General features: G+C 37.4%; 3 protein-coding genes across 4 annotated transcripts; all 3 read right to left on the reverse strand.

Annotated features, from left to right (window-relative positions):
• Positions 1 to 2,263: 2,263 nt before the first annotated feature.
• On the reverse strand, positions 2,264 to 15,135 carry LOC135087368 (myrosinase 1-like). The gene is made up of 9 exons (XM_063982147.1): positions 14,518 to 15,135; positions 13,982 to 14,290; positions 13,635 to 13,873; positions 13,062 to 13,220; positions 5,836 to 5,987; positions 5,066 to 5,730; positions 4,544 to 4,846; positions 4,224 to 4,462; positions 2,264 to 2,504 (listed from the first exon to the last, which is right to left on the reverse strand). The coding sequence occupies exons 1-9, from the start codon at positions 14,935 to 14,937 to the stop codon at positions 2,345 to 2,347; spliced, it is 2,646 nt and encodes an 881-aa protein (XP_063838217.1). The 5' UTR covers positions 14,938 to 15,135; the 3' UTR covers positions 2,264 to 2,344.
• A 394-nt stretch (positions 15,136 to 15,529) lies between these two features.
• LOC135087698 (uncharacterized) lies at positions 15,530 to 16,580 on the reverse strand. Its single transcript, XM_063982451.1, has 3 exons — positions 16,547 to 16,580; positions 16,204 to 16,355; positions 15,530 to 16,122 (listed from the first exon to the last, which is right to left on the reverse strand). Exons 1-3 carry the CDS (start codon positions 16,561 to 16,563, stop codon positions 15,830 to 15,832), a joined length of 462 nt encoding a protein of 153 aa, XP_063838521.1. The 5' UTR covers positions 16,564 to 16,580; the 3' UTR covers positions 15,530 to 15,829.
• A 425-nt stretch (positions 16,581 to 17,005) lies between these two features.
• Positions 17,006 to 19,682, reverse strand: LOC135087693 (myrosinase 1-like). 2 transcript variants are annotated; one of them, XM_063982444.1, is made up of 6 exons: positions 19,366 to 19,682; positions 19,086 to 19,234; positions 18,336 to 19,000; positions 17,956 to 18,252; positions 17,517 to 17,755; positions 17,006 to 17,209 (listed from the first exon to the last, which is right to left on the reverse strand). In XM_063982444.1, exons 1-6 carry the CDS (start codon positions 19,386 to 19,388, stop codon positions 17,050 to 17,052), a joined length of 1,533 nt encoding a protein of 510 aa, XP_063838514.1. In that variant the 5' UTR covers positions 19,389 to 19,682; the 3' UTR covers positions 17,006 to 17,049. The 2 variants fall into 2 exon arrangements, with proteins under 2 accessions (XP_063838514.1, XP_063838513.1); XM_063982443.1 differs by having other exon boundaries at positions 17,956 to 18,261.
• Between the last annotated feature and the right edge of the window lie 3,139 nt (positions 19,683 to 22,821).

The following is a 22,821-nucleotide window of genomic DNA, read 5'->3' on the forward strand; positions in this document are numbered from 1 at the left end:
ATTTCTTTGAACATCACAAGTAAATGTAATGTAACATCGCAAGTAATGTAAGGTGACATTCCATTCGTTAGTAAGGTGAACCGTCGCGGCGTTGGAATGTCACAAAGTCACAATCTTTGTATCATGTCTGCACATGTAAATTAAACTTAAAAATCATATTTGTCAAATCCAAATCCACAAAAACAGTTCCAGACATTCGTAAAAATTCCAAAAGAATATTTTCATCAATACATTAAGTACCTTTCGTACAAAAGAAACCATAATCCGTTTCACAGTCGGCAAAATGGAGGCTGAAATAAATATAAGAGCGAAATGTAACACTCTGAAATCGAACGAAAAGTATAAGTCGTGAGTAAAAATCCCGATCTATGGAAACGATTGGTCAAAGCAAAGGTGGAAGGTATTTGGAATACGCGAGAGTGCCTCATAGGCGAGATCAAAGGGCGAAATCACAAAGAGATCGGGGGACACGCGCCGAAGTTACCGAATCGCTATCTTTGCATCGCTCGACAGTGACGTGTCAAATATAATATTTTTATTGAATTTATTTTACAAGTATGTACTAACTTTTATTTGAACGTAAATTTGATGCAATGTTAATAAACTCTGTACGAGATTGCATAGACTAATATTATAGGTATTAGGTAAAATAATATCGGTGATTAGCGACACAAAATTGCAATGAGTTAAGTATTCTTTGGTATCATTGTTACGTACCTAGACCGTTATACCTCAAGATCTTTTCAGGTCATGTAAGTAAAATAATTCCTAAACTAAATAAAAATAAAACAAAAGGCCTAACTGAACATAATTAATGAAAGGAAATGAACGTCGCTAAGGTTACAAAAAACAAATGAATACATAGTTCGGACTTACGTAAAGTCGTTGATATCCAGAATAGGCATCCCTTTTATTGCGACATTTTACTGAGGCGGCGAGAATTATTGAGGTAATCGACACCTCCTAGGTGTACGTGTTTTTGAAGGCTTTGATCGCGATTCTACCTATATTATTTACTATTCGAAAAAAGGGAATACATAGTAAATATATTTTTGTGTTCTGAAAAGTGTCTACACGTAGAAGAAAATTATATTTTGTGATGAAAATTATTAAGACTTGTAAGTAACTCAAATAATCATGGGTAAGTAGACTTCACTAACTACCCAATATTGAACTCACTCACTGGCACTACTAAAAATCTGTTTCATAACTTTAAATTCAGAAAATAATGGAACAGCATAAATATTGCAGCGTAATTACTCCAAGAATTTAATAATCGAAGTAGACATCAGACACGAAGAGGATATTTCACGAATATCGATAACCTGGCGTAAATGTATGGATATGGAAAAGCAAAGTGACATGGTGTCCTTTGTTTCCCGGACGCGTAAATTCCGGAGCGCCAGGGGTAGGGTTGCCAAGTCCAAAAACACAAAAGCCGGACTCGGTGCTTAATTTGCCCGAAAATTTAACCCTAAAAGCCGGATATACTTTTTTATTGCTAATCATAGCTTTTTAAACGTCCTGATATTATGTACTAAAAGGCGAAACATATAATAAATAAAGCTTGTAGAAACTCGCGTCTCATGGCTTTACTTGTGCGCTGGACTTTCGACTAGCGCGGCAGCCACATAAAAACCCCATAAAAACCAAAAGACGAACAAAAAAATATTTGGCGGGACACATCCGTAAAAAGACAAACGACGAAAAAGACACTTGGCAACCCTAGCCAGGGGACGCACAGTCTATCAATCATACTTTGACATTCGATTTTTCGTCCTCGCCCGACTGGAGGGATAATGCGCGTATAACTTTTGAAACATTGTCAATTTTCGGAACTTGCTTATTTACTTTGTACGGAGTATGCCCTTTGGTATAATCTTATTTTTATTACTCTCTTATCGCTCTTGACAAACTAGGTCATAAAAACCGGCTTTGTGGCTGTTTTCTAAGGTCTGGTTTTAAGTTTTAATCGAAAGTTACGTTTTTTTCGTGGGTTCATTACGTGGGTGACCAATGTGTGTTTGTGTCCCTATAAGCTTTGGTTTTTAATAGATAGTGAAGCTTTAGCTTTCTAAATCATCTAGTTGTTCTTTGTTCCAAAAATTGTCTAAAAGTAAATAGATAGTCGCTCCACCTAGTAGGAGGCCTGCCCATGCGGGCAGCGCAGGACCGTTCATTGTGGAAAGCCTTGGGAGAGGCCTTTGTCCAGCAGTGGACGTCATTTGGCTGAAACGAACGAACGAATGAAAGTAAATAGAAATTAAAAGTGAGCATTGTTTTTATTTCCTAATCAGAAAATTTAACTAATATTAAGTTGTATTTACAAGTCTTTTTGTATTAATCAGTGTCCTTCATCGATGGTCATGACGGTGGTGTCGGGCTCGTAGTTGAAGTCGAGGGTGCGCGTGCGCACGATCTCCTTGTACACGAAGGCGGACTTGCGCGGCGTGCGCGTGCGTTCTGGGCACTCGTAGTCCACTTCGTAGAGTCCGAAACGTTCGCTGCAAGTATTGAAAGTAATTAAAATAACCAGATTACATATACTTATAACCAAAAATTATGGTTTGGTGAAGTGACAGCACCAATAGAGTACAGTAAATTAGTTTATTCTGAAAGTAGGGAAAACTGTCACCTTACACAGAGATTGGGAATGAAAACTGTAGAACTAAGTATAAGTAGATTCAATTTTGATTGCATGTGAAACTTGTATCGTAATTTATATCAAACTAGCGGCCGCCCGCGACTTCGTACGCGTGAATCTCGTTTTCCCCCCCCTTCATCTATCTTACGCGGTTCAGATTTTTTCATACAAATATTTTTTTCCGCTAACTCCCGTTCCCGTGGGAATTTTGCAATATCCTGTTGTAACTAAGCTTTAAGTTTACTAAGGTACCTGCATGCCAAATTTCAAGAGTCTATCTTACGCGGTTTAGATTTTTTCATACAAATGTTTTTTCCCACTAACTCCCGTTTCCGTGGGAATTTTGCAATATCCTGTTGTAACTAAGCTTTAAGTTTACTAAGATACCTGCATGCCAAATTTCAAGAGTCTATCTTAAGCGATTTAGATTTTTCATACAAATGTTTTTTCCCGCTAACTCCCGTTCCCGTGGGAATTGTGCAATATCCTGTTGTAACTAAGCTTTAAGTTTACTAAGGTACCTGCATGCCAAATTTCAAGAGTCTATCTTACGCGGTTTAGATTTTTTCATACAAATGTTTTTCCCACTAACTCCCGTTTCCGTGGGAATTTTCCAATATCCTGTTGTAACTAACCTTAAAGTTTACTAAGGTACCACCATGCCAAATTTCAAGCGTCTAGCTTAAGCGGTTTAGATTTTTCATACTTAAGGATTTTCCCGCTAATTCCCGTTCCCGTGGGAATTCCTAAGTATCCTATAACCTGCCCAGGAGTATGAAGAATAATTGTACCAAGTTTCGTTAAAATCCGTCGAGTAGTTTTTGTTTCTATAAGGAACATACAGACAGACAGACAGACAGACAGACAGACAAAAATTTTACTGATTGCATTTTTGGCATCAGTATCGATCACTAATCACCCCCTGATAGTTATTTTGAAAATATATTTCATGTACAGAATTGACCTCTCTACAGATTTATTATAAGTATAGATAATAAGTAAATCTACTTTGAATCTATTATGTGCTCCGTTCGGCTCACGAATAGGTATGTCAAGTGAGATCTGCCTATATCAGATTGGTAACAGCTGCTAGTTTATTTATTTTAGGCACTTCACTTTGCTTCACCAAAGTTGTCAAAATCTTACATAAAAATATCTTTATCTGGCTTTTAAATGACGTTTAAGTTCTACTTGTTCAGATAAACGATAAGATAGGCAGAAGGCACGGCACAAAATTTTGATGGGCATATTTTGGCAATACTCTAAACCACCAACGAACCCATCAAGATATATTCATCATCATCATGTCATGACGGAGCAAATATGTTTTATCGAAGTTACCTACACTTCAAACTTGAAGCTGTAAAGCTTGGCCTTGGCTTGAGCCTAAACACGGCAATAAAGAGTACCATTTCCAGAGTAGATTTGTACAGATGTTTTCCCAAAAAGTATAAATAAAATTGTATAAGTTTTTTCGGTAGTATTATAAATAACTAACGATTTGATTTGCGGTAAGGTTCTAAGTGAAGCTTAGATAGCATACAAGTTTTTCAAAGTGTTTATAAACAACGAGACTTACGTGTATCCACGCATCCATTCAAAGTTATCCATGAGACTCCAGGCAGTGTACATTCTAATGTCAGATCCTTCTTCAATAGCGTTCAGCATTTCATTCAGGTAACCTCTATAGTAAATAATACGATCATCATCATCAAGGCCCCCTCGAGTTGAAAAGCCGTTTTCAGTGATGTAAACTGGAGGGTTGTCATAGTCCTCCCTAATCTTCATCAGCAGTTTATAGAATCCCCAGGGAATATTCTGCAGTAAGTAAGATGCATGATTAGCTTTTGAATTTGAATATTTAGCACAGTGCGAGTGATTAAATAAAATATTTTTTACCTTCAACCAAACCGATGCTCCTCCGCTCCAATGGCTAGGATGATACGATTTAGCTTCAATGTCATCGTAGTATGATGGTGCGTCATATTCCAACGATTCGTTTGAGTATACCAAGTACGTTGTGTAATGATTTAGTCCGAAGAAATCTGACGATCCACGAACCATCTTTACTTCTTCAGCAGTGAATTCGGGCAGTCTTGATCTTGGGAAACCTTGCGCTGCACTCTTTGCCGCTACCTTCTCTTTCATTACTGAAGGGAAGTCTCCGGTTTTGGAGAATATTGGATGAGCGTACTCTCCCCACTGAAATTGAATATTTTACTATTAACAAGCTAATATAGGTATGTAGAAGGAATATTGGGACTTCAGCTTGGGTCTTCACTTCAACCATTCGAAAAATTATAATCGTTACAGAATTTAGTTGACTTGAAGCAAATTGGATAATTTGTCAACTCTGGCCTTATGCATATGCATAAGAACATAAGAAAGATTATGAATAAAATTAAAAAAAACTTCAATCACCTCAAACTGTAGGAGTGTCTCTGCAGCTTCGGCATGATTTTCATTTTCAGGTTCATACCATTGTGCACTGAGAGTGATACCAATAGTACCTCCCTGTGTTGCTCTAAACTCTTGGTCGTAAATGTGATATGCTTTGGCATGAGCAACTAACAGGTTCTTGGCACACATATATTCGGCCATGCCGGTTATGTTCAATCGTGGAGCTTTTGTGTTTGTTCCGTATCCTTGATAGCAAATCTCGCGGGGCTCATTAATAGTGATCCAATATTTAACTCTATCTCCAAATTTCTCAAATAATACTCGGGAGTAGTCAGCAAACCAGTCCCCAATGAAGGAATTAGTCCAGCCACCCATTTCTTGCAGTTTCTGGGGTAAATCCCAGTGATAAATTGTTACCACAGGTTCGATGTTGTACTTCAGCAATTCGTCAATCAAATTGTTGTAATATTGTACTCCAGCTTCATTTATTTTATCTGGGAAACTGGTTGGAAGAATTCTCGCCCAAGAGATAGAAAATCTGTAGAAGTCGAGTCCAAGTTCTCTTGCCATCTCTACGTCTCTCTTGTAGAGGTTGTACGAGTTATCGGCGATATCTCCGTTTAGACAATCATCAGTTGAGCAGGGGTCGTTATGAGTCATATGATCCCAAATATTTTCGGTCTTTCCTGCGAAAGAATACATTATTTTTATATCATATAATTTTAAAAATTATACATAATATAAATTTTAATAATATTTCTCTTTTGTAAGGTTTCTTGAAGTGTACCAACCATCTGCGTCCCAAGCGCCTTCAATTTGGTAGGAGGCGGTGGCTGCTCCAAACAGGAAGCCATCGGGGAACTTTCTCCCATGATGTCTGACTTCATTTACAGTTTTACTTTCACAAAGTAATATACATGAATATAAGACTAGTATCACGGTCCTGCAACAGATAGAAACAACATTATATCACTGAGCGAGCAAAAACGAGTTAAAAGAAACAAACAGCTTTGGTAAATAAACAAAAACGAATCGTTTTCTATTTATTATTTATGTAACCTTATTTTATTTAATGCTACCAAACTTTGTATGAGTAAACGTAGTCCAATGCATCCGCAATTAGGGTGCGATTCCGAATTGCAAACAATGCAAAGCCTAACAAACGCCCCTGAGCGTTGTAGCATTGCACGCACTAAGCTCGTAGCACGGGACGGCTGTGCTTAATGAGCAGGAGCTTTCGATCTACGTTACTATTGCACCGAAATTTGGTTAGTTTGCAAACAGTTTCAGATATAAGCTGGTGAATTGTTGTGATACTTATTTGTCGTGATAATAATGTTTTGATCCCCGCATTCATAAAACACTACCCACTACAAAATCTCGTAAAGTAACGTTATCCATAAGTGATCATATTGTCAACTGTACGATTTTTATATAAATTTTATTATTTAAAGATAACGATGATCCACATGGTTTGTATTGCCTTATACTCGTACAACTATGTTAGTAATTATAATTCTAGCTAATACTACTTAGTTATCCAACCTGTTTTGTAGGTGACCGATCGAAAATTCGAAATGTCGGATAATGAGAGAGATTTAATACCATTAAGCAAGTCATCGGAACAAAACCAAAACTGACTAGAAAGTTCTAAACTTAAGTATACATATGTACATAGTTATCAAAGGACAATGTTCGTTCTCCATACATTGTTCGCCTAAAGAACCAACAATTTTGACATATTACTACCCGAAAGCGAAATAATACGATTCTGTGTGTAAGAACAATGATTCCTGATGGACACTTGCCATAAAATTAATGATTAAGAATATTAAATCACAGCGATTTTATAATATGTCGTTTATGACAACATGGCGTCTAATGTACCTATTGTGTGAATGTATGAACACCGATTCGCGAAAAATGTTTTGTATTGTCGTCACGCCGAGTCGCAGCCAAATAGTATAAAATAATAGAACAAGTTTTAGAAATACAACTCGGCATTCCACTTTTACAATATGCCCACATATTGCACGTAAATAAACAACATGAATCGTAGGTTGTTTCCACCCTTGTCATCTGACACATGAAATAAACTCCTATTGTATTATAGATATCGAAGCCGAATCGTATATAATAATAGAATGGGTTTTGGAGATCACTCGGGGTTCCACTTTTATAAAATACCTACATATTACATAAAAATACCACGAATCATGAGTTTTCTTTTCACCATTTACATCTGACACGAGATAACAAACTCCTATCTCCATGACTACCATCGTAGTCTATGCCAAAGACTACAATATTTTAAGCAAGAAGTTTCAAACCTTAGCGGCTACGGTAACCCCTGGGCCACATACATCATGATAACATTCGGTCGACACCGGAACGAAGTCTTGCGATTATGCAAAAAAGCATCGTATTCTAGTGCGGCTATATCACGTTCAACCGGGGTTTTAATTCGACTAAAGTCCTGACTAAAGACTGGAAGAAAATACGCCGCATTGTATGAGCACTTCGTGTTCGTTAAAGCGGCTTCAGATCTAGAGCCCACATAGTTTTCTTTCCAATAATATCCGCAAGTAGCGCTGCATGATCTTTACAACAAAAACGGCAATAGTTATTAAGGTGCCAAAATTATATGATTACTTTGGCACGGTATTATACACGTTCGAAGATTTGTCATTTTCATTCATTTCTTCATCATCATCATCATTTCAGCCACAGGACGTCCACTACTGAACATAGGCCTCCCCCAATGACTTCCACATCGCACGGTTGGTAGCGGCCTGCATCCAGCGCCTTCCCGCTACCTTTATCAGGTCGTCGGTCCACCTTGTGGTGGGTTGACATTGCAGAATATGACTTTTGATAGGTTCATCATAGAATTCGGCGGGGATATCCTCACGGAGGAAGTTCGTAAAAGGGCGGAACAAGATCTTATAATAATGCAAGGCCGAAGCTGTTACGCGCGTGCTCCTACGTGTAATCCGGCGAGTATGCAATAAATAGTAATGTCTGGTAAATAGTGGTAATACGTATCGTTCGTTCGTTCGTTTCAGCCGAAAAGACGTCCACTGCTGGACAAAGGCCTCCCCCAAGGATTTCCACGAAGACCGATCCTGCACCGCTCGCATACAGGCACCTCCCGCGACCTTCACCAGATCGTCGGTCCACCTAGTGGGAGGCCTGCCCACGCTACGTCTTTCGGCTCGTGGTCGCCACTCAAGAACTTTCCTGCCCCAGCGGCCATCAGCTCTACGAGCTATGTGCCCCGCCCCGTCTATGTCTGTATGCGCTACGATTACAGGGTATCATTTTGCATAGTCGCAAGACTTCACTCCGCTGCTGTCAAATCAATGTCGCATAATGTTATCGCAATGTGTGTGGCCCTTGGCCAAATCACAGAAGCCTATGCGAAGAAAGAGCACTTGAATGACAATAAAAATCAGGGTTACCATTTTATAAGATTTCCTCACTATTGAGGGTAACAAAGTAACATTAATAATCTAGCCATTAATTACATTTATTACCTACTAGCTTTCCGCCCGCGGCTTCGCCCGCGTGGAATTTTGTCTGTCACAGAAAAACTTTATCGCGCGCGTCCCTGTTTCAAAAACCGGGATAAAAACTATCCTATGTTCTTTCCCGGGACTCAAACTATCTCTATGCCAAATTTCATCAAAATCGGTTGCGAGGTTTAAGCGGGAAAGCGTAACAGACAGACAGACAGACAGACAGACAGACAGACAGACAGACAGACAGACAGACAGAGTTACTTTCGCATTTATAATATTAGTTGGGATACGAGAAAGTAAAGCAACATGCGGTTTTATTTTAATTTGTAAAATATTTGTAACAGTTTGTTCCAAGTTTAGTTTTACAACAGTATTGCTGTTTCAGCTGTCACTGTGAAGCTTTGGGAAAATAAATAAATAGAAAAAATATTAACATAAATATTTATTTAAGTTTTTATGTTCATTATCATAATATGCCAATTTAAGTTACACTGTGTGACAGTCTTTGACACTAAACAAACTCTTCAGCTTAATAATACCTACCTACAGGGCGTTTTTATAGTTACTCTTGCTGATGAAACAAGAAGGGTTGATTCTACTACTGAAATACAACTACTTTTCTTACAGGACCAATATCAAATTCTCAAAAAAATTCACATCCTCGTGATGGTGATAATTTCTATGGAGAGGTTTTTTTTATATTCGGTCTCTTGGGATAAGTTATTCCATTTGAGCAGTAGAATTAATCCTTTTTATTCGATCACATATAAAAACAACACAAGTGTTTAGGAAAACTTCTTCTTTGGTATGGTATCACTACGGAGTTATAATGTCGGCAACTCTGTATCACTGACTTGTAACTTTCAAACAGCATGAATAATAAGGGCACCACATTGGTTTTCTTTCTGAAAAAAGGCTTTCAGTTTTAGTACTAACCCTTTAGCACTATTTCATTGAAATAAAAATACAATAAACGCACAGAAGACTGAAATTGAGTCAACTGACGTGACATTTATAATTTGTTGACATTATGACAGTTTGACAAGACTAGGGATTGAAAAAGTTTTAATTGAAAAAGTAAAATGACAATTTATTAAAACGATTCACATGGATATAATCGATTAAAAATATTTATAAAATGTTCTGATACTTGCCTGTAGCGATTATCCAATCCTGGTTTCTACTGAAAAACTACCTCGTGGCAAGATTTTAATAAAATAATAAAATCTTTATCTTCTCTTTCACAATCTATAAAAGTTCATTTGGTCTATTATTATACATGTGCTATGAATGAGGGTTTTCGCGATTGAAAAATCCGCGAGATGGCAATACGTAGACGCGAGGTCCAAATGCTGCATGATTGGTGGATATCTGTCAATGTCATGTCAAAAATAACCAATCATGCAGCATTTGGACCTCACGTCTACGTATTGCCATCTGGCGGATTTTTCAATCGCGAAAACCCTCATTGGCATAGATTATGAGAGACTGGCAACTATACTAGGTTGATATCAGGTGATCCGTCTGCTCATTTGCCTCCTGTCACATAAAAAAAAAATATATATGTTTCTCACACTTCAACTGGCATTGGATTCAACATCGGATTCTGACACTTTTACAGTTATGATACCATGAATATCAGTTTATGGTCCTAATTATTTTTATTTTATTTACGACCTTCGACCAGTTGGACACTTTAGATAATTATCTTCTTGTAATAGTGTCAAACTGTCAATATCTTTTTAGCTTTTAACGCAAATCTACTCTTCAAAGCAGTTTAATCGATTTATTTTATTTTCAAAATCGATATTTTATTGTCTATGATGGCCGCAGGAACATCACTATACATGGACTCCCAGCAATAAAGTACGGTAATGCCTCGTACAGATTTTATCGGCAAAAATTATGGAACTTGATAGGTTTTAGACCATGCCACGCACCAAAACGTCCGGAAGTTGTAATAGTATTATAGAATAAACGTTAAAAGACTTATTTATTTAATTTTTCAATGCTTAAGTGTCCATTAGAATGAAAGGGTGCTTAATGTATTAAAAAAAATAGAAAATAATTATGATGGGTTAATGTTTTTGGGCGGTTTTTTAGGCGGTTTCTGACAATGTCCTTTATAGACTCAACGGGACTAAGCAGTGAACTCTAAACACAAGGGTTGCCACAATAGATCAAACCTGGTCGAGCTGGCGTAAATGAAGGCCCAAAAAAAACAATAATAATATCAAAAAGTTACATAATTATCAAATTGATAGGTACATAAAATGTGATTTCGGAGTGTATGCGCTATGATATTTTAGCAGCTACTTAGTACTCACGGAGCTCTCCTCAGTAGGAGCATTTTGGCCTTCTTTCGCTCAGTGTCGGCAACACTGCGAGTTGTAGTAACGGTATTCTAATCATTTATATAGCTCGTCCAGTTTAACGTGAATATTCTATCTATTGTGTTTATCTCAAGTACCTATCTACTTGTATCGGCAAAGGAATATCTTAAAGAGATAATGTCATCGGATATTGTCATCTGTTCGGTCCAATTTGCCACACGTTTGTTGTTGTTGTTTAGCTCTCGTAATAACAATTAAGACACTATTTTTCTATAGGCCGAATCCAAAACCATGACAGTGTTTAAAAGTAATTTCTATTGTCTACACTATCTTCACTGATATTATTTAAAGAGGAAAGATTTTATTGTTTATTTGTATTGAATAGGCTCCGAAACTACTGGATCGAATTGAAAAATTCTTTCACCATTAGAATTCTACATTTATCCTTGAAGATGATAAATACATTCTATGAAAGCTAAATTAACGCCGTTGAAAATTAAGATACGACCTCTCTTTACTCGTAGTCAAATGAAAATACAGACAATCTTTAACCAGACAGCCAATAATTCATAGTTTGTGCTACAAAAAGAGAGCTATTAGAGAGTTGGTATTCGTTTATTGGTTTCAGCCGAAAGACGTCCACTGCTGGACAAAGGCCTCCTCCAAGGATTTCCACAAAGATCGAACCATACGCCGCTCGCATCCAGGCACATCCCGCGACCTTCACCAGATCGTCGGTCCATCTAGTGGGAGGCCTGCCTACGCTACGATTTCCGGCTCGTGGTCGCCCCTAAAGAACTTTCCTGCCCCAGCGGCCAGCGGCTCTACGAGCTATGTGCCCCGCCCACTGCCACTGATTGATTGATTTTAGCGATTCTGCGGGCTATGTCAGTCATTTTGGTTCTCCTACGGATCTCCTCATTTCTGATTCGATCACGCATGGAAACTAAGAGCATAGCACGCTCCATCGCCCTTTGGGTGACCTTGAGGCTTCTTATGAGGCCCATAGTAAGCGACCACCTCTCGGATCCGTACTTATCACTGGCAACACACACTGAACTGCGGTATTTCGGACGTGAGAGTTGGTATACCTAATTGGCAAATATTCAGCACGGACGTTTTTTTTTATTTTTTAAAGGCAGAATATTGTGTATAGTAAAAATCTTATAAAATTTTAAGTGTAGATGCAGATTTCAGTTGGCAACAACCAGTAAATTAATACGAGTTGGTATTTGTATATTGTACCTATAAGTATCATGCGTTAAAAAAAATCCTACGCCACTTAATATTATGATATGCTTTTCTATGATTGCTTTGGTAAATTCACCGACACGAGTATATGTCACTTCATCTTTATCTGAACACAATCTAACTTGACGGATAATCATAATAATAATATGACACCGTACAAAATATTGCAATGATATAAGTATGATAAATTACCTACGTTCTATTTTTATCTTTTTAAGGCAATTTACCCCCTTGAGTGAAGATTATACCTTTTTTTCGACAAAATTATTAGAAAATTTTATTTATTTTAAAAGTATTTGTGGTAGGTGGTCGTAAAGTGCACAAACTGTCTACATGTAGGGACTAGGGTGTTATTAACTTCTTATGAAAGTGTAGATTCATGTCTAGTCATAATTGCCTAAGAAGAAAATAATATTTTTCAGCTGTGAGCAAACTGTCATTATGATGAATGATAGGATCGGGAGACAAGATGAGGGATAGATAAGTATGCCATGTTTCTTTAACTTTGGAATAGAATTAGCTTTCAGTTAGATAGTTTCTACTCGCGCTGAACCGAACTAATTCGTAATGTCACCCATGCCATAATGCCCAAATACCAATTTTATAATTTATCGACTTCAAACGGCCAAATTTTTGGTCCATCTAACAGTAGGTGCATCATGAGTAAGTTGTAATTAGAATATCAGCAGTATTATGCATTTACCTATGCCACTCATACCACTTATGACGTTTATTTTGTTTAAAAAATCAATAAAATAGAATCTAATTTTGATTTTACAATAAGTTGTGATTTTTGTGCGTTATTTGGGTTTTGACATCAAAGTTGAATAATGGTTTGTAATAAAAACATATATTTAAGTTTTTAAGCGATTTTATTGTTTATTTCAGTCAAGTTTCAGTTTGTAAGAGCATCAGTGTCCTTCATCGATGGTCATGATGGTGGTGTCGGGCTCGTAGTTGAAGTCGAGGGCGCGCGTGCGCACGATCTCCTTGTACACGAAGGCGGACTTGCGCGGCGTGCGCGTTCGCTCCGGGCTCTCGTAGTCTACTTCGTAGATACCGAAACGCTCGCTGTAGAAAAAGATAATGAATAATTATTCGAAATATTTTTTTTCCTAGCTTCTTGTTCAATCTAGTAAAGTAAATACGATATAGGTACCTAATTTGTAATGGAAAAGGTTATCGGTTAGACATTCCGCTCCTCTAATATTTGTGCATTTTCATTATTTATTTGCTCATCACATCAATGTTTGGCAAATCCTACTAATATTACCTACTTAATACTTGTTTGTTACTCTTTCACGCAAAAACTACTGAACGGATTTTGATGAAACTTTACAGTATTATTGTTTATAACCCAGAATAACATACAGGCTATAATTTATGACGATTTGTGACAAACGAAATTTCACGCGGGTGAAGCCGCGGGCAAAAGCTTTAATGAATAGATTAAGCAAAGACACCCGTGAAAATCAATGAACTTACGTGTATCCCCTCATCCACTCAAAGTTGTCCATAAGACTCCACAGAGAATACATTCCGATGTCGGAGCCTTCTTCTATGGCGTCCAGCATGACATCCATATATGACCTGATGTAGCTGATGCGGTCATCATCTTCCAGTCCACCGCGGGTTGACATTCCATTTTCAGTAATGTAGACTAGAGGGTTATCGTAGTCCTCACGAATTTTTGTGAGCAATTTGTAGAATCCCCAGGGAACGTTCTGGAAATATATCAATTTTTTATATACTCATATGTATACCTACATCTGTAAACCAAAATACACAGTCCTTTTATGTATGGAAATATTTAGAGCAACACTAATACCAACCTTCAACCATGACGACGCTGAGCCAACCCATTCGATAGGTTGGTATAAAATGACTTCTATATCATCATGGATGGACGGAACAGGATGATAATCCGTTACCGACGCGTTTCTATAGGCTATTTCGGTGGTGTAAGTGTTCAATCCGAAGAAATCAGCAGTTCCTTTCATTAATTCTACTTCTTCAGGGGAGAACTCTGGCAGTCTTGATCTCTTAAAGCCTTGTGCAACACTCTTAGCTGCAACCCTTTCTTTCATGATGGGAGGCCAGTCTCCAGTCTTGGAGAATATTGGGTGAGCGTATTGGAAATACTGAAAAAAGAGGCTGTCATAAATACCTAATATAATAATTTTCGTATCAAGCTTTGCCTATATTTTTATTCTTTGAGGATTTAGCTATGGCTTTGCTCTTGGCTTTTATCTTTATAATGACCTTCATGGGACTTCAACATTAATGAATTATTGATCTAATCGGTATTGATTTTTGAGTAACATTTAAAATGATTTATTTTATGATAGATTACTAAAATAATGCAAACCTCAAATTGCATCGTCTCTTCAGCAGCTGCAGCATCAGCTTCAGTTTCAGGTTCGATCCATTTTGCACTCAGTGTAATACCAAGCTCTCCTTTTTCGCCTCTGAATTCCTTGTCGTACATGTGATATGTTTTGGCATGGGCTAACAGCAAATGTCTGGCGCACATATAATCTGCTACGCCACTTATCGTTAGCAGAGGTGCTAGTCCAGCACTACCATATCCTAAGTAACAAACCTCTCGGGGTTCATTGAAGGTGATCCACATGTCTACTCTGTCTCCAAACTGCTCAAATGCCACGCGTGCGTAGTCAGTGAACCATTCAATAACGGCGGGGTTGGTCCATCCACCCATTTCTTGCAGTTTTTGCGGTAAATCCCAATGGAAAAGTGTGATCATTGGTTTAATATTGTACTTCAACATCTAGTGTCCGACCGAAACTAGTTTTACGACCGAAACCGAAACCGAAAACGAATTTCGGCAACGGTGTCTATTTCGGCCGAAACCGAAACCGAAACCTAAACTTCCTTACAAGGCTCATATTTTGAGGGAAAAATAAAGAAAACGTTATTATAATCAGTCAGTCTTTATTGTTTTCTCTTTAAATTGCATTAAAATTGAACTTATAAAGTGCCCTTTTACTCTAATTATGTATCAAATTATGTATTAAAAAGAAAAAGAAGGATTTATAGTCTAGATTTTCTTTTAATTACTCGCAATATTCAGGACATCTACATAACCCGTCCCATGGTCTGGTCTTTTACCTTAATAATTTCTCAAAATATAATTGGTAGTACGTAAGTTAGTATCTATGTACTTGCCACTTGGATAACTTGGTGATAAATACTAAAATGAACTTTTAAACTCTGAATCCATAATATTATCACCATGAAATGCACTCATTACCAACTACTTAACTAATGTTTCTTTACGAATAGCATTTGCGAACCAAAAAAAAAAAATTATAGGTTTATATGTATAACTTGATTATACTTTTATCAGTCATATTGAATACCATTTTTTTTATGTTTACACCCGCTCTTATGTTATAACGACATAAAACGAGATAAAACTTACCAAATTCAAAATAAATCACTCGAAAACTCGCCACCACAACAAAACAAAACTAACAGCAAACAAACAAGCGAGCGAATCACGACATTGGCTCTGATCGGATTCATTCACTCATTCAACGCGCCGAACATGACCGATAACAGCGCGGAAACTCCCGAATGCACATTCGGTTTCGGTCGTAGTTTCGGCAAGTTTACCGCCGAAAACGAAACTAAACCGAAACTCGTGTTTTTACCGAAACTCAACCGAAAACGAAACCGAAACCGAACATTCGGTCGGACACTATCAACATCTCGTTTATTAAATTGTTATAATACTGTACTCCAGCTTCGTTGATTTTGTCAGGGAAACTTGTTGGTAGAATTCTAGACCAGGACAGTGAAAACCTGTAGTAATCAAGTCCGAGTTCCCTCATCATCTCCACATCTCGTTCGTATTGGTTGTAAGAGTCATTGGCAATATCTCCATCGTGACATTCGTCAATTAAGCAGGGCCTAGCGTGGGCTACGTGATCCCAAATGCTAGGGGTCTTTCCTGAAATATAAACGGAATAAGAAGACTTCGAAATTTTCACTGCAGTACACTCGGAATTTACACCTTATATTACACACTTACCATCAGCGTCCCAGGCACCTTCTATTTGATACGAAGCTGTTGATGTGCTGAATAAGAATCCATCAGGGAATTTCCTCACGTCTTGTTTGGCTCCATTTAGTACCTTGGTTTCAGCCAATAGCAGGCATGATAGAAGGGCTAGAAACAGTGTCCTGAAATAATACGTTTAGAATATTTTATCAAGACATTAACCCTCCTTCATTCATAATAACATGTTATGACTATTAATTGACCCTTCGAGGCAAATTTATCAGTTTGGGACATAGATGGATAAAATTTCAAAGGATATTCATATTATACATATTTTACTCTCCTTATAATATTAGTAAAAATATTTACTTACGGAGCTTTACGCAACATTGTTTGGATCGTTGGCTTATACACCACTAAAACAAAACAAAGTTTTCTTTATATACTTGTAAATATCAGTTGCTGTATCGCGGAGATAAATCTCTTTGATCTTATCTTGTGTAGGCTCTTGAACTGACGAGCTTTATCTTACCACACAGCAATACGTCAAGCCAAGTTTGGAGAAAAATAACTCTTTGCGTCAAAGAGTTAACAAGAATCAGATTGTATTATTTTTGAATTACCTTAACTTGGCATAAAAGACGTCATGGAAATTTCATAGATAAATCAAATACTCGTACTATATTTATCCGATATCTAACATCTAACACGTTCAGTAAGATGCTTCAAAATTTGGTAGGTGAGCTACCATTGCTGTTTTTAAGTGTTACTTAGTCAAATTGTAAATTCAGGCAGGTAATACGTGTACAGAATAGTCAAATAAGGTAAGGTGTGATTTTAGATTTTCTTTATTAAACTTAAAAAACAAGCGTGAGTTCAATGTCCTTCATCGATGGTCATGATGGTGGTGTTGGGCTCGTAGTTGAAGTCGAGGGCGCGCGTGCGCACGATCTCCTTGTACACGAAGGCGGACTTGCGCGGCGTGCGCGTGCGTTCTGGGCTCTCGTAGTCCACTTCGTAGAGTCCAAAACGTTCACTGTAAGTATAAAAATCGACAATGAAGATTTGGACTACATGCAAGATCTACAACAAAAGATTTTGAAAAAGTAAGTACATTTTATTACGCTTTATTTCCGATATTTTCTGTGTGTATTATTTGTAACAAAAAGTATTCATCAAAAGTAAGTAGCTGTTTGATTGGATATGGGACTGGACGGCGCGGTATATGTACGAGTTTGTTTTAACTAGTGTCATAGCTATTATCTAGAATCTAAATTTCAACAGATATTTGAGTACCGGTCAGTATTAAGCGTGTGATTAATGAATAACTTAAGAAAACTTACGTGTAACCACGCATCCATTCAAAGTTATCCATGAGACTCCAGGCAGTGTACACTCTGACGTCAGATCCATCTTCCATGGCGTCCAGCATTGCGTTGAGGTAACCCCTGTAGTAGGTGATACGATCTTCATCCTCGAGCCCACCGTAAGTTGAGTAACCATTTTCAGTGATAAATACTACAGGGTTATCATAATTTTCCCTAATCGCCGTAAGAAGTTTGTAGAATCCCCAAGGAACATCCTGAAAAATATTCATATCATTACACAATTTTTAACGGATTCGGAAGTACAACTTCCAATATAAATGTGTGTTTGTAGCTTTGTTTTATGTGAGCTTATTTGAAGAATTAATAAGAGATTGAAATAGGATTTAACTTGAGATGAGAAAAGTGACCAAACTGAAAAAAGCAACAACAACATATTTTTTTCAGGTTTTATTACCTTCAACCAACTTGAGGCTGCTCCACTCCAATCACTAGGTTGATAGCCATTGGCTTCGATATCATCATAGTACGATGGAACGTCATAGGTCAGTGATGATTCGTTTTTGAAAACGATAACTGACGAGTAATGATTAAGCCCGAAGAAATCTGATGATCCTCGAACCATCTCTACTTCCTCGGCAGTAAATTCAGGCAGTCTTGATCTTTGGAAACCTTGCGCTGCGCTTTTTGCTGCTATTCTTTCCTTCATCACAGGGGGGAAATCTCCAGCTTTTGAGAATATTGGATGAGCATACTGTCCCCACTGTAATAATTATAATGTTATTAAAATCAAAGCCGAGAAAAAAATAAGGAGTAAGCAAAAAATTAAGTTATTACCTCAAATTGCCTCATTACTTCCGCTGCCTCGGCGTGATCTTCAGTTTCAGGTTCCATCCACGATGCACTGATAGTGATACCGATGGTGCCTCCCTGTGTTGCTCTAAACTCTTTGTCGTAAATATGATACGCTTTTGCATGAGCAACTAACAGGTTCTTAGCACACATATACTCTGCCGTACCTTGAATGTTTAACTGCGGTGCCATAGTGACTGACCCATATCCTTGATAACAAATTTCACGGGGTTCGTTCAAGGTTATCCAATATTTAACTCTATCTCCAAACTGTTCAAATAGTACACGAGAGTAGTCAGAAAACCAGTCCACAATGTGAGGATTAGTCCAGCCACTCATTTCTTGTAGTTTCTGGGGCAAATCCCAGTGATAAATTGTAACCATTGGTTCGATGTTATACTTCAACAATTCGTTAATCAAATTATTGTAATATTGTACTCCTGCTTCATTCATTTTGTCTGGGAAACTAGTTGGTAGGACTCTTGACCAAGAGATAGAGAATCTGTAAAAGTCGAGGCCAAGTTCTCTTGCCATCTCTACGTCTCTCTTGTAGAGGTTGTACGAGTCGTCGGCGACGTCTCCGTTCAGACAATCATCTGTTACGCAGGGGTTATTGTGAGTCATATGATCCCAAATGTTTTCGGACTTTCCTGTGAAAAAATAAATAAAAATCGTCATCATTACAATGAGCATGTCAGATTAAAAATATTAACAATAAACCTAAATTATACCTACCGTCTGCATTCCAACCACCTTCGATTTGGTAGGAAGCAGTAGCTGTACCAAACAAAAATCCATCAGGGAAATTTCTCACAGTTTGTCTGGCTTTGAGGGTATTGCTTTCGCATAACAATATACACGAAAACAACGTTAGTGTGAAAGTACTGCAACAAACCAAAAAAACAACAAATAAGTCATGTAATGTAGAATCAGATAGTCTTGTATTTAGTGGTTATAACTTCAAGCAACCCATTACAGTTAATTTAGTTACCATATTAACAGCTAGGATACTTACGGAAATCTCCTTAGAAGCAACATTTTAAAGTACTTCGATCCAGCTTCTCAAACATACGGATATAGATAGATATTAGCCCCATCGTTTATATACTTTTGTTTACCTGTACCAGACAATCTTGCCTTTATCTCAAGAGCATCTGCTTGATAGTGTGCTCTGAGTTTTGCACCAGACGCGAAGGTTACCTACCACCTACTTATAGTTACGAATATTTAGGCTTAGTCCTTTGGGCTATTGTAGACCAGACACGGGCAATTTGCCCTTTACTAATATGGCTGCTAGACAAAATTAATGTATCGCTTGGGTTTTCCAGAGACTTGGTCAATGAAAACAGTCTACCTACACGAAACTCGCGCTTTTTCGTGGTATCTGTACTCGACAACTAGAGATTGGTCGCCGCTACATGTGAGGATACAGCATGAGACAAGAGAAATTTCAGAATTTTCTCATGATAAGTATTTTGAACTACATACTTGAAATCACTGATGAAAATCTACGGAATCCTGTGCATGCGAGTGTAACTCGCAGTTGATCGGTTATTTTGAATACAAGCAATACTTTTGTATTTCCTTTCAATGTTAGTGTTTAGTGTCCGGACGGAATTGAAGTTTGGGCTTCCACAAAGTTTGAAAGGAATAGTTGCATTGGTGCAGGTATGGTTGTTTCTGTTTAGCCTTTTGAGCGGCTAAAGTTGGTGAATGGCAACGATCCCCTCAGGTATAGCGAAATTCAAACCCAACGCCATGTAAAGCCGTTGAATGACGAAGTTTTGTTAGCGTTGTAATATATGGAAGGAATATTTTATTTTATTTATATTCCACGTACCTATCTAGTCTATTTTAATATCTAATAATAACTACACATTACTACTATAGCTAGTGTAAGAAAAGAAAAGTTGTGCGGTTTCCATCGGTTCACAACGATCAACAGTGGTTTAATTATCCCAAAACTGTTGTTCAAAAAAGGACAGAGAGAAGAAACAAAGACAAAACCCTAAAATTACTTTTGAACCTCGCCATAATAGACTGAAAAGTAATATGGATATTTAGAGCTTAATCTGACGTTATCTATCAAAAGAGGACCTAACTCGATGAATGCGATCTGTCTTTGCAAATGTCGCATTAATCTAGCTTAAAATTGAGCTGAAGAATAATTATCCGAACCAAGGGTACCCATTAGGGTTAGCCGATTCTAAACAATTTCTCTATTCAGTTTTGAATTAAGCAAACAATGTAGGTACTCGCGAGTATTGGAATAAAATTTTTGAAAAACAGATTTTGCAAATTTCTAGTTTTTCTTGTAACTAGGCATTACAGACAGCGTTATCGTTATTGTATAGGTATGTACCACACAGAACCTATCTACCTCTGCATAAATAGCTCCAGCACCGGAATTGCGTCCTAACATTATGCGTGAATGTAGTTTTTAAGCACACAAAAAAAGGAATATTTGCAGAAAGCCAGATTCATTCATTATCAGGTATCCTCAGCAGCAGTACGGCTATCTCTATTTACTAAAGGCGAATTATAATAAATAAAACTAGGTCGGTTACAGCTGAATCGAACTCAGAATCTACGAGTCCAGAGGGTCCAATTCTCAGACCACTAAACCATAGAAGCGTTAAATGGCTATTATATCAATAGTACGAGTAAATAAATAAGAAATAAAAGCGGTGTTGGTAATATATCGCGTTAAGGCTGCGGGTCACACACGAAGCGAATGATGATATAATAAAATATGTTTTCGTCGGCACAGTGCGTCGGGCGAAAGCTATAAATTGTGCCTGCTTTGATTCATGGGAGCGCCGGGAGTGACCGGCTTAATTTACCCAGCCACGTTTCACAGTGTTTATACAAATATCGTTTACCATCATCATAACAATTTGGGAAAACAGTATTTCCATTACGTCAGTCGAGTAGATGTCAAGATAATCGTATCATGATGTAGTGTGTTACATAAGTGTTCATAATGTTTTGTTTGTTTTTCGTATTAATCTCAACGGATCAGTCTTTAGAAAACCTTACATAACCTAGAAGCCTTAATTATGACATTTATGTATGAAAATGTAATCAACAAAAGAGACAGAGTTCTATTAGGTAGTTATAGATTTTTGTCTCCGAAAATACTACACCAATATGTTCGGACCTCGGGACCTATTTAAAGAACAATAGGGTTTGTTACGTGCGCTCTTTGCATCTGTATTTTAACCCTTTCGATGCCCGTAGGCTAGAGGATGGACCCATAATTTTCACTTTTCGCAAATGGCGCGTGAATCGAATCCTGTTGGTCCGCATCGGGCATAAACAAACATTCGTTCTGGATTTACGAACGAGCGGTTCTCTAGGGACCTGTACTGCTCGTCCAAGATCTCGGTTTCTTTACACGTACAGGATACATTATAGGGTTGTCAGTCATTTGGACATCATGACAGGTTTTTGTTACTTTAGGGGCGTTGAGGAAAAATGACGAATTATGCTCTTTAATTCTTTTTTTTTTTATTAAACACGTTTTATTTTACTAGCTGTGATTTTGTAGTTTCTTATTTTCCTATACTATCTTCTCTGTGTTTAACTTTTAAAGTAACATGAAGCAGAAGGTTTATGCCTGGACAAGCGATCATTTTTTGGCTATGCGCATGTTTAGTTAAGCTGTATCTTAAAGTATCTTAAAGCTAAGATCAATTTTTGGTTTACCTTGCTTTAGAAAATACTAAACAGGTAGGTAGGAGAACGTTCGACGTGCATTTTGTAGGTAGCCAGAGCCGCAAGTTCATAAAATATTGGGACTTATCTGGCAGCCCTGAGTAGACATAACCTATTGCACCTTACGACCACGTGATAGAACTTATATTAGAGTGGATGTTCCATCTCAAGTTGGAAATACATTGGGGCCTGATGAGGCGTGCATGTTGAGAGTATCCAATAAAATCGAGAATTTGGGAGTTTCTTTTGCAAGTTGCCAATGTTCAGCCGAGGTTTACTTGAGATTTGGATTCGTTAGAAATGTGCCAATTTTTATATCTGCATAGTTCCTGTGGATTAGGGGTTGTCAGAAGTATAAAAACAGAAATTTTAATGTAAATAGTTCATCATCCAATTTAATATTCGAATAAATAGGTATTTACCTCGAATAATACGATTAGTTATGCAAACATAATGCACACAAAGATCATGTTAGGAGTTTTGTTAATAATGCGCGTATTAACCCGTATCTTCCCAAGCACCTAAAAGCTGATTCGATTTTAACGAAATTCATAGTACTACATGTTAGTAACCTACTGAACAATAATATGTATAAGAAAAAAATAATCAGCTTTCTGTCTTTCAGTTTCAGTACCGATCCAAAAATGGAACAGTAGGAAGATATGCCACTGTATTAATTTTGCATTAGTTAGGAAGATGATTGTAAATAATACAAGGTTTTTATAAAAAATCGTATTATTATAATCGTATATTT

This window comes from Ostrinia nubilalis, chromosome 3 (genome assembly GCF_963855985.1).
Source record: "Ostrinia nubilalis chromosome 3, ilOstNubi1.1, whole genome shotgun sequence".
In the NCBI taxonomy this organism is placed as follows: Eukaryota; Metazoa; Arthropoda; class Insecta; order Lepidoptera; family Crambidae; genus Ostrinia; species Ostrinia nubilalis.

What these genes read in the sequence shown, in the direction of transcription:
- LOC135087368 (XM_063982147.1), bottom strand. Translation starts at nt 14,937, where the DNA reads ATGTTGAAGTACAATATTAAACCAATGATCACACTTTTCCATTGGGAT. An exon ending in ACCATCGATGAAGGACACTG is followed by an intron (nt 5,988 to 13,061) that starts ATGCTCTTACAA and finishes TATCTGTTGCAG; the next exon opens with GACCGTGATACTAGTCTTAT. An exon ending in AGGCGCTTGGGACGCAGATG is followed by an intron (nt 5,731 to 5,835) that starts GTTGGTACACTT and finishes ATTCTTTCGCAG; the next exon opens with GAAAGACCGAAAATATTTGG.
- LOC135087698 (XM_063982451.1), bottom strand. An exon ending in AGGTGCCTGGGACGCTGATG is followed by an intron (nt 16,123 to 16,203) that starts GTAAGTGTGTAA and finishes TTTATATTTCAG; the next exon opens with GAAAGACCCCTAGCATTTGG.
- LOC135087693 (XM_063982443.1), bottom strand. Translation starts at nt 19,388, where the DNA reads ATGTTGCTTCTAAGGAGATTTCC. An exon ending in TTGCTTCTAAGGAGATTTCC is followed by an intron (nt 19,235 to 19,365) that starts GTAAGTATCCTA and finishes GGTTTGTTGCAG; the next exon opens with TACTTTCACACTAACGTTGT. An exon ending in CAGCCTCAAGTTGGTTGAAG is followed by an intron (nt 17,756 to 17,955) that starts GTAATAAAACCT and finishes AATATTTTTCAG; the next exon opens with GATGTTCCTTGGGGATTCTA.